This window comes from Macrosteles quadrilineatus, unplaced genomic scaffold (assembly GCF_028750875.1).
Source record: "Macrosteles quadrilineatus isolate MER2022 unplaced genomic scaffold, UCM_ALF_1.0 Scaffold_5__1_contigs__length_97177068, whole genome shotgun sequence".
Taxonomy (NCBI): Eukaryota; Metazoa; Arthropoda; class Insecta; order Hemiptera; family Cicadellidae; genus Macrosteles; species Macrosteles quadrilineatus.
In genome coordinates this window covers 27,952,083-27,967,352 of record NW_026542598.1, presented here as the reverse complement: position 1 = coordinate 27,967,352, position 15,270 = coordinate 27,952,083, and the positions used below count along the sequence as shown (strand labels likewise).

General features: G+C 37.0%; 1 protein-coding gene across 2 annotated transcripts in view; it reads left to right on the top strand.

Annotated features, from left to right (window-relative positions):
- Nucleotides 1-15,270, top strand: part of LOC128994077 (laminin subunit gamma-1-like) — a 211,878-nt gene that overhangs the window by 106,128 nt on the left and 90,480 nt on the right. Inside the window, exon 1 of one of the 2 annotated variants that reach the window (XM_054418313.1) lies at nucleotides 12,445-12,617. The exons of the other annotated variant lie outside the window; for it this stretch is intronic. Within the exon in view, the coding sequence (XP_054274288.1) occupies nucleotides 12,509-12,617 (109 nt within the window). The 5' untranslated portion in view covers nucleotides 12,445-12,508. Of the gene's footprint in view, nucleotides 1-12,444; nucleotides 12,618-15,270 lie in introns of those variants that run through there. 2 annotated transcript variants of the gene reach the window in all.

Sequence of the window (15,270 nt, the reverse complement as noted above, 5' to 3'; positions counted from 1 at the left end):
TGCCTTACTTTAATTTGTTGGGTGAAAATGATAACTCATCTCGTTATTTTGTAAACTCACTAGTCAAATGCTCTCGAATAGGGGAATAATTTGAATTACTTTTGTAAAAAAGTGCAATGACTCCATCTTTTTCGCTGCTGTGTTACCCGCAAAGATCTCTTAGTCTGTCGTCTTTAATATATACCATTTGATAAAATAAAAATAAAAAACATGAAACGTGTTATATAGTTTGAGAAAACACATACATTTTATGAAAAAAAAAAAACAAAAAAAAAACACTTCATTGTTCAAACGAAACTCTCTATTAGTAAACTGTACAACTTCTAAGATTGTTGTATATATGAAATAGGGTAAAATACATAAAAGATATTGCTTAAAAGCCTCGCCTGGTAAAATTTCCTCATAATAATTCACAGTTTTCTTTTATAAAGCCTCTACAACACCTGGAAAAATCATCCACCTCATTTGTAGGGTTGAACACAGAAGCTTAGAGATAGACATTGCCAATCATGCTAGATCTGTAAGCCATGGCGAAGATTAGTGATGAATGAATTGATAAAATTGTTACTGAATGAGATCCGATGATTCTTTAGACAAGATCATTTAGTTTCATAGGGCACTGGATGTAGTTTCAAATTACCATAAGGCTGCTGAATTTTCCTGTTTTTCTTGTCCGTGTTGGTGGCACTTTTTCCACCAAGAGAGTGTGTTATTCAAATCCAAGACCATGAGACTTGTGGATTTGCCTAGGAATAGAACCTGTCCTCAGACGCCAAACCAATAGGCTATCAACACATCCCTTAGGACCAAACCGATGATCTATCGTTGTTATGTTGTTAATTCTAAAATACTACCCATTCTCAGTATACTTTGGTAAAAAACAAGTGAGCTCGTTTTCTTTGACGAAAGAAGAAAATAAGCCCAAGAAATATTAGCGGATTTCCTAAAAAGAAACACAGCAAAGTCCCAGCAGAATCCACAACATTCCTCTGGCGACGTTGTACTCGCGGTATGTGAGGCTTCTGCTTAGCATTTAATTGCCACCATTGTCCTGGCCGGCTTTTACAAAAAAGACTGGATGGAGTTTGACTGATGTGATATTTGAGGTCTCTCTACCGGGAACAATTATTGGACCGGGAAGTCTTGACATGGTAGAGTCCTGAGTATGTTGAAAATGTCGTTTGTGCCAGTCTCCATGTGGCTATCCAAGGTAGTACTGTTAGTCTTGTAGATTATGAATCGTAATGTCAATAAACGAAGAATGCCAAGTACTAGTTGTGAGAACGTTTAGCGTGTTAGTGATTCCAGAAGTTTCTATTAAAATCAAATCACTTATTATTAGGAAATGTTTTCGAGAATATTTTATGATTGTGACATAAGAAAATTTAAAATGGCCAGCAGTGACCAGTCCCAGCCACCATATTGCCGTATAAAGACATCAGATGCTCTACCACCATTGTGTTGTCTTCACAAGGTCATCTTCTCACAACAAGTGTCACACTAGATGTATCCGGTACAGACAGTAGCTGCTAGTTATAGCTAACAGACATCTATACTGCCATATAAAGACATCAGATGCTCTACCACCATTGTGTTGTCTTCACAAGGTCATCTTCTCACAAGTGTCACACTAGATGTATCCAGTACAGACAGTAGCTGCTAGTTATAGCTAACAGACATCTATACTGCCATATAAAGACATCAGATGCTCTACCACCATTGTGTTGTCTTCACAAGGTCATCTTCTCACAAGTGTCACACTAGAGATATCCAGTAGAGACAGTAGCTGCTAGTTATAGCTAACAGACATCTATACTGCCATATAAAGACATCAGATGCTCTACCACCATTATGTTGTCTTCACAAGGTCGTCTTCTCACAAGTGTCACACTAGAGATATCCAGTACAGACAGTAGCTGCTAGTTATAGCTAACAGACATCTATACTGCCATATAAAGACATCAGATGCTCTACCACCATTATGTTGTCTTCACAAGGTCATCTTCTCACAAGTGTCACACTAGAGATATCCAGTACAGACAGTAGCTGCTAGTTATAGCTAACAGACATCTATACTGCCATATAAAGACATCAGATGCTCTACCACCATTATGTTGTCTTCACAAGGTCATCTTCTCACAAGTGTCACACTAGAGATATCCAGTACAGACAGTAGCTGCTAGTTATAGCTAACAGACATCTATACTGCCATATAAAGACATCAGATGCTCTACCACCATTGTGTTGTCTTCACAAGGTCATCTTCTCACAAGTGTCACACTAGAGATATCCAGTACAGACAGTAGCTGCTAGTTATAGCTAACAGACATCTATACTGCCATATAAAGACATCAGATGCTCTACCACCATTGTGTTGTCTTCACAAGGTCATCTTCTCACAAGTGTCACACTAGAGATATCCAGTACAGACAGTAGCTGCTAGTTATAGCTAACAGACATCTATACTGCCATATAAAGACATCAGATGCTATACCACCATTGTGTTGTCTTCACAAGGTCATCTTCTCACAAGTGTCACACTAGAGATATCCAGTACAGACAGTAGCTGCTAGTTATAGCTAACAGACATCTATACTGCCATATAAAGACATCAGATGCTCTACCACCATTATGTTGTCTTCACAAGGTCATCTTCTCACAAGTGTCACACTAGAGATATCCAGTACAGACAGTAGCTGCTAGTTATAGCTAACAGACATCTATACTGCCATATAAAGACATCACATGCTCTACCACCATTATGTTGTCTTCACAAGGTCATCTTCTCACAAGTGTCACACTAGAGATATCCAGTACAGACAGTAGCTGCTAGTTATAGCTAACAGACATCTATACTGCCATATAAAGACATCAGATGCTCTACCACCAATATGTTGTCTTCACAAGGTCATCTTCTCACAAGTGTCACACTAGAGATATCCAGTACAGACAGTAGCTGCTAGTTATAGCTAACAGACATCTATACTGCCATATAAAGACATCAGATGCTCTACCACCATTGTGTTGTCTTCACAAGGTCATCTTCTCACAAGTGTCACACTAGAGATATCCAGTACAGACAGTAGCTGCTAGTTATAGCTAACAGACATCTATACTGCCATATAAAGACATCAGATGCTCTACCACCATTATGTTGTCTTCACAAGGTCATCTTCTCACAAGTGTCACACTAGAGATATCCAGTACAGACAGTAGCTGCTAGTTATAGCTAACAGACATCTATACTGCCATATAAAGACATCAGATGCTCTACCACCATTATGTTGTCTTCACAAGGTCATCTTCTCACAAGTGTCACACTAGAGATATCCAGTACAGACAGTAGCTGCTAGTTATAGCTAACAGACATCTATACTGCCATATAAAGACATCAGATGCTCTACCACCATTATGTTGTCTTCACAAGGTCATCTTCTCACAAGTGTCACACTAGATGTATCCAGTACAGACAGTAGGTGCTAGTTATAGCTAACAGACATCTATACTGCCATATAAAGACATCAGATGCTCTACCACCATTGTGTTGTCTTCACAAGGTCATCTTCTCACAAGTGTCACACTAGAGATATCCAGTACAGACAGTAGCTGCTAGTTATAGCTAACAGACATCTATACTGCCATATAAAGACATCAGATGCTCTACCACCATTGTGTTGTCTTCACAAGGTCATCTTCTCACAAGTGTCACACTAGAGATATCCAGTACAGTCAGTAGCTGCTAGTTATAGCTAACAGACATCTATACTGCCATATAAAGACATCAGATGCTCTACCACCATTATGTTGTCTTCACAAGGTCATCTTCTCACAAGTGTCACACTAGAGATATCCAGTACAGACAGTAGCTGCTAGTTATAGCTAACAGACATCTATACTGCCATATAAAGACATCAGATGCTCTACCACCATTGTGTTGTCTTCACAAGGTCGTCTTCTCACAAGTGTCACACTAGAGATATCCAGTACAGACAGTAGCTGCTAGTTATAGCTAACAGACATCTATACTGCCATATAAAGACATCAGATGCTCTACCACCATTGTGTTCTCTTCACAAGGTCATCTTCTCACAAGTGTCCCACTAGAGATATCCAGTACAGACAGTAGCTGCTAGTTATAGCTAACAGACATCTATACTGCCATATAAAGACATCAGATGCTCTACCACCATTGTGTTGTCTTCACAAGGTCGTCTTCTCACAAGTGTCACACTAGAGATATCCAGTACAGACAGTAGCTGCTAGTTATAGCTAACAGACATCTATACTGCCATATAAAGACATCAGATGCTCTACCACCATTGTGTTGTCTTCACAAGGTCGTCTTCTCACAAGTGTCACACTAGAGATATCCAGTACAGACAGTAGCTGCTAGTTATAGCTAACAGACATCCATACTGCCATATAAAGACATCAGATTCTCTACCACCACTGTGTTGTCTTCACAAGGTCGTCTTCTCACAAGTATCACTAGAGATATCCAGTACAGGGTGATTCAAAAAAGACTTTACAACTTTGAAAACTCATATAAATCTTATTAAACAAGGTACAGAGCTGGTTTTGGTGTTGTTTTAAAGGAAAACACTTCAAGTTTGTTTTACCATAAACTAAAGATGTTCTATGTGACTTCCGTTGGATTTGGGGAAAATAATTATTTAGGTATGAAAAAATAGTGAAAACCGTTAAAAATTTGAGAGAAATTTACAAAACTTTGAAAGTAGGGTGTTTTTTGACGGCAAAGGAGTGCGATTTTCGAAAAACGCATAAAAGTGTCTTGTAGGAAATTTAATTCCGAACCTACGTTTTTCCCTCAAATCTTTTCTAGCTCTTACCGTTTTCGAGCTATAGCCGTTTGAAAAAAAACGCGTTTTGTCGTTTTCAGAGGTCCGCCATTTTGGATTTTTAGGGGGGTTAAAATTTGAAAAAGCGACTTTTTGGAATTTAATTGGTGGTTTGGGACCAAGAACTACAAGTGTGCGAAATTTCAACTCCCTAGCACCTCTAGAAGTGGGTGCACACTCCTTCACCGTCAAAAAACGCCCTATTTTCAACATTTTGTAAATTTCTCTCAAATTTTTAACGGTTTTCACTATTTTTTCATACCTAAATAATTATTTTTCCCAAATCCAACGGAAGTCACATAGAACATATTTAGTTTAAGGTAAAAAAAACTTGAAGTGTTTTCCTTTAAAACAACACCAAAACCAGATCTGTACCTTTTTTAATAAGATTTATATGAATTTTCAAAGTTGTAAAGTCCTTTTTGAATCACCCTGTACAGACAGTAGCTGCTAGTTATAGCTAACAGACATCTATACTGCCATATAAAGACATCAGATGCTCTACCACCATTATGTTGTCTTCACAAGGTCATCTTCTCACAAGTGTGTCACTAGAGATATCCAGTACAGACAGTAGCTGCTAGTTATAGCTAACAGACATCTATACTGCCATATAAAGACATCAGATGCTCTACCACCATTGTGTTGTCTTCACAAGGTCGTCTTCTCACAAGTGTCACACTAGAGATATCCAGTACAGACAGTAGCTGCTAGTTATAGCTAACAGACATCTATACTGCCATATAAAGACATCAGATGCTCTACCACCATTGTGTTGTCTTCACAAGGTCGTCTTCTCACAAGTGTCACACTAGAGATATCCAGTACAGACAGTAGCTGCTAGTTATAGCTAACAGACATCTATACTGCCATATAAAGACATCAGATGCTCTACCACCATTGTGTTGTCTTCACAAGGTCATCTTCTCACAAGTGTCACACTAGAGATATCCAGTACAGACAGTAGCTGCTAGTTATAGCTAACAGACATCTATACTGCCATATAAAGACATCAGATGCTCTACCACCATTGTGTTGTCTTCACAAGGTCGTCTTCTCACAAGTGTCACACTAGAGATATCCAGTACAGACAGTAGCTGCTAGTTATAGCTAACAGACATCTATACTGCCATATAAAGACATCAGATGCTCTACCACCATTGTGTTGTCTTCACAAGGTCATCTTCTCACAAGTGTCACACTAGAGATATCCAGTACAGACAGTAGCTGCTAGTTATAGCTAACAGACATTAATACTGCCATATAAAGACATCAGATGCTCTACCACCATTGTGTTGTCTTCACAAGGTCATCTTCTCACAAGTGTCACACTAGAGATATCCAGTACAGACAGTAGCTGCTAGTTATAGCTAACAGACATCTATACTGCCATATAAAGACATCAGATGCTCTACCACCATTGTGTTGTCTTCACAAGGTCGTCTTCTCACAAGTGTCACACTAGAGATATCCAGTACAGACAGTAGCTGCTAGTTATAGCTAACAGACATCTATACTGCCATATAAAGACATCAGATGCTCTACCACCATTGTGTTGTCTTCACAAGGTCATCTTCTCACAAGTGTCACACTAGAGATATCCAGTACAGACAGTAGCTGCTAGTTATAGCTAACAGACATTAATACTGCCATATAAAGACATCAGATGCTCTACCACCATTGTGTTGTCTTCACAAGGTCATCTTCTCACAAGTGTCACACTAGAGATATCCAGTACAGACAGTAGCTGCTAGTTATAGCTAACAGACATCTATACTGCCATATAAAGACATCAGATGCTCTACCACCATTGTGTTGTCTTCACAAGGTCGTCTTCTCACAAGTGTCACACTAGAGATATCCAGTACAGACAGTAGCTGCTAGTTATAGCTAACAGACATCTATACTGCCATATAAAGACATCAGATGCTCTACCACCATTGTGTTGTCTTCACAAGGTCATCTTCTCACAAGTGTCCCACTAGAGATATCCAGTACAGACAGTAGCTGCTAGTTATAGCTAACAGACATCTATACTGCCATATAAAGACATCAGATGCTCTACCACCATTGTGTTGTCTTCACAAGGTCGTCTTCTCACAAGTGTCACACTAGAGATATCCAGTACAGACAGTAGCTGCTAGTTATAGCTAACAGACATCTATACTGCCATATAAAGACATCAGATGCTCTACCACCATTGTGTTGTCTTCACAAGGTCGTCTTCTCACAAGTGTCACACTAGAGATATCCAGTACAGACAGTAGCTGCTAGTTATAGCTAACAGACATCCATACTGCCATATAAAGACATCAGATTCTCTACCACCATTGTGTTGTCTTCACAAGGTCGTCTTCTCACAAGTATCACTAGAGATATCCAGTACAGGGTGATTCAAAAAAGACTTTACAACTTTGAAAACTCATATAAATCTTATTAAACAAGGTACAGAGCTGGTTTTGGTGTTGTTTTAAAGGAAAACACTTCAAGTTTTTTTTACCATAAACTAAAGATTTTCTATGTGACTTCCGTTGGATTTGGGGAAAATAATTATTTAGGTATGAAAAAATAGTGAAAACCGTTAAAAATTTGAGAGAAATTTACAAAACTTTGAAAGTAGGGTGTTTTTTGACGGCAAAGGAGTGCGATTTTCGAAAAACGCATAAAAGTGTCTTGTAGGAAATTTAATTCCGAACCTACGTTTTTCCCTCAAATCTTTTCTAGCTCTTACCGTTTTCGAGCTATAGCCGTTTGAAAAAAAACGCGTTTTGTCGTTTTCAGAGGTCCGCCATTTTGGATTTTTAGGGGGGTTAAAATTTGAAAAAGCGACTTTTTGGAATTTAATTGGTGGTTTGGGACCAAGAACTACAAGTGTGCGAAATTTCAACTCCCTAGCACCTCTAGAAGTGGGTGCACACTCCTTCACCGTCAAAAAACGCCCTATTTTCAACATTTTGTAAATTTCTCTCAAATTTTTAACGGTTTTCACTATTTTTTCATACCTAAATAATTATTTTTCCCAAATCCAACGGAAGTCACATAGAACATATTTAGTTTAAGGTAAAAAAAACTTGAAGTGTTTTCCTTTAAAACAACACCAAAACCAGCTCTGTACCTTTTTTAATAAGATTTATATGAATTTTCAAAGTTGTAAAGTCCTTTTTGAATCACCCTGTACAGACAGTAGCTGCTAGTTATAGCTAACTTAGATCCATGCTGCCAAATAAAGACATCAGATGCTCTACCACCATTGTGTTGTCTTCACAAGGTCATCTTCTCACAACAAATGTAACACTAGATGTATCCGGTACAGACAGTAGCTGCTAGTTATAGCTAACAGACATCTATACTGCCATATAAAGACATCAGATGCTCTACCACCATTGTGTTGTCTTCACAAGGTCGTCTTTTCACAAGTGTGTCACTAGAGAAATCCAGTACAGACAGTAGCTGCTAGTTATAGCTACTAGACATCCATATAAAGACATCACATTCTCTACCCCCATCGTGTTGTCTTCACAAGGTCGTCTTCTCACAAGTGTCACACTAGAGATATCCAGTACAGACAGTAGCTGCTAGTTATAGCTACTAGACATCCATATAAAGACATCAGATTCTCTACCCCCATCGTGTTGTCTTCACAAGGTCGTCTTCTCACAAGTGTCACACTAGAGATATCCAGTACAGACAGTAGCTGCTAGTTATAGCTACTAGACATCCATATAAAGACATCAGATTCTCTACCCCCATCGTGTTGTCTTCACAAGGTCGTCTTCTCACAAGTGTCACACTAGAGATATCCAGTACAGACAGTAGCTGCTAGTTATAGCTACTAGACATCCATATAAAGACATCAGATTCTCTACCCCCATCGTGTTGTCTTCACAAGGTCGTCTTCTCACAAGTGTCACACTAGAGATATCCAGTGCAGAAAGTAGCTGCTAGTTATAGCTACCAGACATCCCCATTGCCATATAAAGACATCAGATGCTCTACCAGACAACAAACTATATTCTACTGTCTTTGCATTGACCCTTTAGGCCCTAATCTTACAAGTTTCTTGCTAAACATCTTTAGTTAGCTAGTAGAAGTGTTAAAAGCTTTTTTACCACGATTAATCAAATATTGCTCAACCTTAATCCATAGCATTTACTATCGGAGGTAAATGCTGTAGTCATCAATTACTTTGACGGTAACACACTACCTGTACACACTGGACAAGTTAACGTTCATGTACCTGATCTGGACCGTGAGACAGAGAGGGCAATACATTCCGCGTGTATCTGACAGAGAAGCAATACCTCACTCTGCCACTTTAGACGATATTCATTGATACATTGGAACATTACAACTGGCAGTGATTCTCCAGAAAAATTATTTTGGTTTTGTATGTTTTCATGTTTATATTGCACATTATCTCAAATTAATAATTGAATAGATTATGATCACACCATAACACTAAGTTGGGTAAATATCCTGGTTTATATTCGTGGCAGTTTTCAACTGTCGATTGAAAAATCAATATACCATATTTTGTGGTACGTTACGATATCAGAACGACACCTATTTAGTTAATTTGATCGAAACTTTAGTTTACTACAAACATTCACATACGGATCGCGATGAAATAATCTTCCGATTTACTACTTTGCAACGTATATGCGTCGCAATTATTCGTGACACCATGGCTTTTTAAATTACTGGAAACACTTCAGGGCCTAATGGTAGAAATAAAATACCCCCAAGAATAGTGTTATTTTTAGTTAGGGAAATTACTGCCGAAAGATATTATAAATGAATGTATTTCTTTGTGATTACTTTAACGATATACTTTAACAGTTTTTAGCCTACTTAAATATAGACTCAATTTTTTGTATTTTTTGTGTTTAACATTAGCAAACTTTTCTATTATATAGCACATTTTCAGGAAGATTAAAAACTTTAATTACCTATTAATATTTACTATTCAAACGGTTTACTTCAATTATTACAGTATTTTGCTTGGATTTTTAAGATAATGTTTTTGTGAAAAAGTCGAAGTAAGTTTTAATAGGAATAATGTTTAAGTTTGAAGAAAACAAAGCCATTACTCGTCGAACAATCGAAATGTGTTTTGTGTCCTTTGAAAGGAAAGCACATCTTGATTCACTGGTCAGCTTTTATAACTCAGAATTAAGTATTTTGAACAAATCTTGGGTTTCACCTACATTTACTTCAACAATTTCATTAGAACACGGTTAGTTTTATAATTTTAATCTACCACCATACTAATTTTTTAAGTATTATTTACTTCAATTTTTACAGAGCTTTTAAAATTACTTAATAGTTATATTTGACCTTAACTAAAAAAAATTAAACAGTCATTTTACATGTTTCTTGTTTATACACATGATCAATGAAAGGGATAAGCTCCAGAACATAAACTTCGCGTACTGTTTACATGTATTGAAATGTGATCATTTCCATGCAGTGGTCGGAAAGAATATTTTCATCACTCCGTAACGAAAGTAACTATTTTCGATAACAGCTGACATCAATGAAAGTAGTCGTTTCCCAAGCTCTAATTTAGGGCGAGGGAAAATCGATCAGCTGATTTTCCCTCGCTCTAAATTTACTTTCCCTCGCTCTCAATTAGTTCTCCATTTATTCACTACGCGCGCTATTGTTTTGTTACGGTTTAATTTAATGATTTGAATCAGCTGTATGAATTGTTAAAAGTTGTTTTATTCTTTTATTTTCATGTTTAAACAAAATTTATTAAGAGATATACGTAGGTTTCCTTTGAGAAGATTTTATTTTATTTTGATGTTCAATCAAATTAATTGAGAAATAAAATAGTTGTAATAATACTGAGGTCTGCTAATCTGTGTTTGTGTATTTTTGTGTCGTGATGAAAAGTATCGTTCATAACTCGTACCGAAAGTTTTTATCCGACACTTGCTCCAATACTCCCGTCCTCGGCTTCGCCTCGCACGTGAAATTGGGGTTCCCTGTGTTCGGCTTCGCCTCACACAAAAACTTAAGCGCGCGACGGAAAATGCCACTTTCGGTCCTAGTAATGAAATATACTATTCCCTACGACCGTTTTTTAAAGTCGCCATTTCAGTCCAGTTCTTAGAATTGAAAAGTTTCACTTTACAGCTGTTTACTTTCATATCCGCATAGTTTCATTTCATATCCGCTTAGTTTTCTCATATCCACACAGGTAACGGACCAATGAGGTTCAAGTATTGAGAGAAAAGAATTAAAATTGTAATGCTGCTAGCAATGTAATATTTAACGAAGTTTAACAAACACGTAATTACAGGAAATCAGCTGATTATACAACAAGTCGTTGCATCACTTTCAGTGGCAATGACAATACACGAAAACATAACCTCTCTAAAAAGTTATCATTAGTGATTGTTAGTAATTAAATCCAGATTGATAGTAATTAAAAAACGGTCGTAGGTAAAGTAGTGTACGCAACTCGCGTTAATAGTCTTTACGACACTCGTAGAAGTTTTTAAGGCACTCGCCAAGGCTCGTGCCTTAAATTTTCTACTCGTGTCTTAAAGAATCACTTAACGCAATCGTTGCGTAAACTACTATTGCTGCTTTGAATGAACGAAGCTTTCTTATCACAATTAATTTGACGTTTAAACAATACTAGGGTTTCAACAGTACCCTTTCAAAAGCGTTTGGAATTACATGTTTAATGATAGTGTAGACAGTTGTTGTTTAAATTATTATCGAAAACATCTTTAATCGTTTATTAGTCTAATTTTAAATACAGTATTGTTGTAGAGTTTGCAGTCTAGAAACTGGCAGAAAAAATATAGATTTGTATATATGAAGCTTTCATTTGATCGTTTTTGATTATATTGTGTTTCAGTTGAAGTACTTCAAACTTTTTCCAAAACTAGTTGGTAAAAGAGTGTCAGTATCTGGGATCTGACAAGGAAAAAGTCGACAAGAAAACGATAGGCTAAAAAATATTTTCCTGATTCTGGGGTTGAATTTCACGAAAATGTCAATAAAATCACCTCCGACCCACCTTGAGTCATCCCTGCCACTTGTCACCTTCGTCTCCAGGTAGAATGTTCCGCCGGGTTGACAGGTCTAGCGGTTCCTGGTCCGATATCGTATATTACAGGAACAATAGTCCGGTAACCCACCTATCCTGCGGCCGTGTGTGTGCCTGTGCGTGTGTGTGAGGGGCGTGTATCTGTCTGTAGTCCTCCACTACGACCTCGGTCCTTCACTTCAGTTGCCGCCTCGTAGTCCTGCTCGTACGTTGTGTCTAGAGCGCCGCTCCGACGAGGTGGCGTGCGTTCGAAATCTGACAAGGATTTGTATAGGCTAGAGATTTTTAAAGGTGGATTCGTAACTCGTAAAATATATTTAAATTTTACAAGTGTTTGGTAAGGATTTAAGCCAACAATTTTTTTTAGACCTTGTTAGATGTGTACCGAATTTAAAATAGTCCGTCGATTCTGGTTGTGAAAACACTTGTTAATGTGAATCAGTGTAACAATATTTTAATTTAATGTGTAGTATTTTATGGTGTTCCGGACTGCAATGTTTGACACGGTTCAACACAGACGAATTCCTAGGTTTGGCGGGAGTTTAGCATGTAAATCGTGAGTCTTCTGTGTAAAAGTGGGAACATGAATGTTGTTGCGATGGATTATTTTTGCTTCATCGTTTTGGTATTCCTCGCAGAAAAATCAACGTCTGCCAAATGGGATGGATTAACTCCTTGGTATTCAGATTCAAGTGAGTAATTTTATTGTGATATTTAAAAATAATTCTTATTACGCTACGTGTAATTGTTCGAACACAAATCATGTTATTTTTGTCCTAGGACGCTAGGCACGAGCCCAGGACTGTTTTTTCACATTACTTCAGGCCTAGGGGTTGCGGTATTATTACATAAAATCCATTGGTGATTTGGCGGGATTCGAACCCGGGACCTCAGGGAACAAAGTCCCGTGCTCTAACCACTACACCAGAAATGTTATGTACTAGACAGTAGGACGTAGGTAATAAAGTATTTTCCATGATGATAGTCATTTCTTAGGAATGGTATGCAATACCTATAAACTGCAAAACCTTATAAACTGGTATATTTTTCCACAACGAAGAACGCAAATAATATCTGAAGAGACGATTTTTAAAGTCCAATCGTGTTTTTAACCAATCGTGCGGACGGAATTGTTTCGTGTTTTCACTGTTCAATTCAATTCTCCAACAAACATCAGGACAACAAACAATTTTGGCTTCGTTACTGACATTTTGTTTTACAAGTAAATAATTTATTTACACGACCTTCAATAGTGGCACTCATTGTTGGACAAATGTACATACAGCGGTGCATTTGCATTTGTTACATTTGAAATGTTCAAAGTGAATACGTGGTTGTTGAAACACATGTCATTTATATACATGCATTATTTATGTTTATGTTTTAGAGTGTTTTCATTTATGTTTTATAACTACTTCTAGAGTGGTACTATTCTATATTTGTTTGTATGTTTTATAATTTTTGTAATGGTGGAATTGTTTTAAAAAGGCTGCTATTGCTGCAATTGTTAAGTGTTTTAGGCTTTGTTTAGTTTTAAACGTAATAAAAATATTTCATTAATTTAAATTGAAAAATACTTGCTTGAGAACTGCAAACTACCCTAATAGTTTTTTACAATCTTTATCTGATTTAAGAGAATATTTCACACGTAAACGTTACTGTAAATAATCAAATATTTACCAAATTTATTTTTTATAGATATTTTGTCACATAAGTGCCATGTCAAAAAATTTAATTCATACCTCTTCTGTGATAGTTCACTTACTCAGCGGGGACTACGCTATAGCATAGGGTAGACAGTCTACTGTGTAGTCTCTATGGAGTTGATCAAGTTGTTTGAAAAGCACGGGTCCTTGGAAAAGAAAATAAAAAAATAAGCTGCCAATTAGTCATTATCTATTTTTTTCTATAGATGTATTACAGTATTTATCCATGTAATACAGGAAACATTATTCAGATAAAAATGTGTGAAATCTTAAGGAAGTACAGTAGTCAATGTTGCAATTCTTTACGGCCAACCTTTTAATTAGGCATTAGACTGTGATACGACTGTCAAACGAAATCAAGCATTATTTCATGGCTTAAAAGACGTTATCGCATAATCTCACTAAAAATATTTGGTGAATATTGTGAATATAATCTAAAACGAAGAAAAACACTTCCTCCGTTTTACTCTACTCCTAGCAAAAATATAACCAACAATAGACTATTCCAACAACTATTGTAATTATTTTTCTCACAGCTACTCAGGTTGTTGGCTTGATTCTTCAATTTTAAGATCTTGCTCTTTTCTCTATACGCTAGGCACAAGCCCACCATCGTTTTTCACATTACTTCAGGATAAATTTTAGTGTTATTATCACTTGGATAAAATTTCGTAATTTGGCGAGATTTGAACCCGGGACTTCAGGGACCGAAGTCCCGTGCTCTACGACTAGAACAGCCAAGATCTTGCCATAGCCATCAACACGATCACTACATTTTCTAACACCCAGGGACAACCAGGTCGGAAACTTTTCATCACTTGTCACGCGTTAAAGTCCCCACAAGTGACCCTAAAGACTTTACGAGCGACCTTTAGCTGCCGACCACGGCGAATAGAGGACTGGTTTCGTGCTTTCAGCCTCGCAATAAAACCCGTCGTTTCTCTTGATGGAGAAAGTGGTGGACCTAAGAAATGTCAGTGAGCAAAAGGTCAGAGTGCAACTTTGTCAGTGTTGCGAGACCGGTAGCAAGTGATGTGAAGTGGTCAGGAATGTAAGGGAACAGGTGCGATAAATGATCTTAGAAATTAGTGACCTATTTCAGTATTACCCACGAAATTAAATTTCCAAAAAATAGTAGTTGAATGCGAACCTAATTATTAATCAGTGAAGTTTCTGTTTCATCATGTGCTTTCAGAATGCCCTAGAAGAAAGCCCAAAAAAAGAAAATGTTAAAATGTTATTCCAAATGTTCGTTCTCGTTGTAGTATTTGCAAAGATGATATTTCAATGACGATTTTCTTGGGCATTAAGAATCGTCGTTTAATGTATTATAACACTTTGATGAAGACAATTGATTTTGTATATTCATTAGCAACTTAAATACCATAACATTATTTTGTTATTATTTTCATAAGTTTCATATAAACTTTATTACAGTATAAAAATAAGTAAATATTAACTATAACATTTCCACCCAAAACTCAAACACGAAAATGTTTACAAAACAACAAAACGCCAATGACGTAGATAAGCACAAAAAACTAACCTCGACAACAAATAATATACCATGAGAGGTCTTGCATCAAGATTCTACTGCATAAACTGACACATTTTGATTCATCGTCAGAGCACGTGGCCG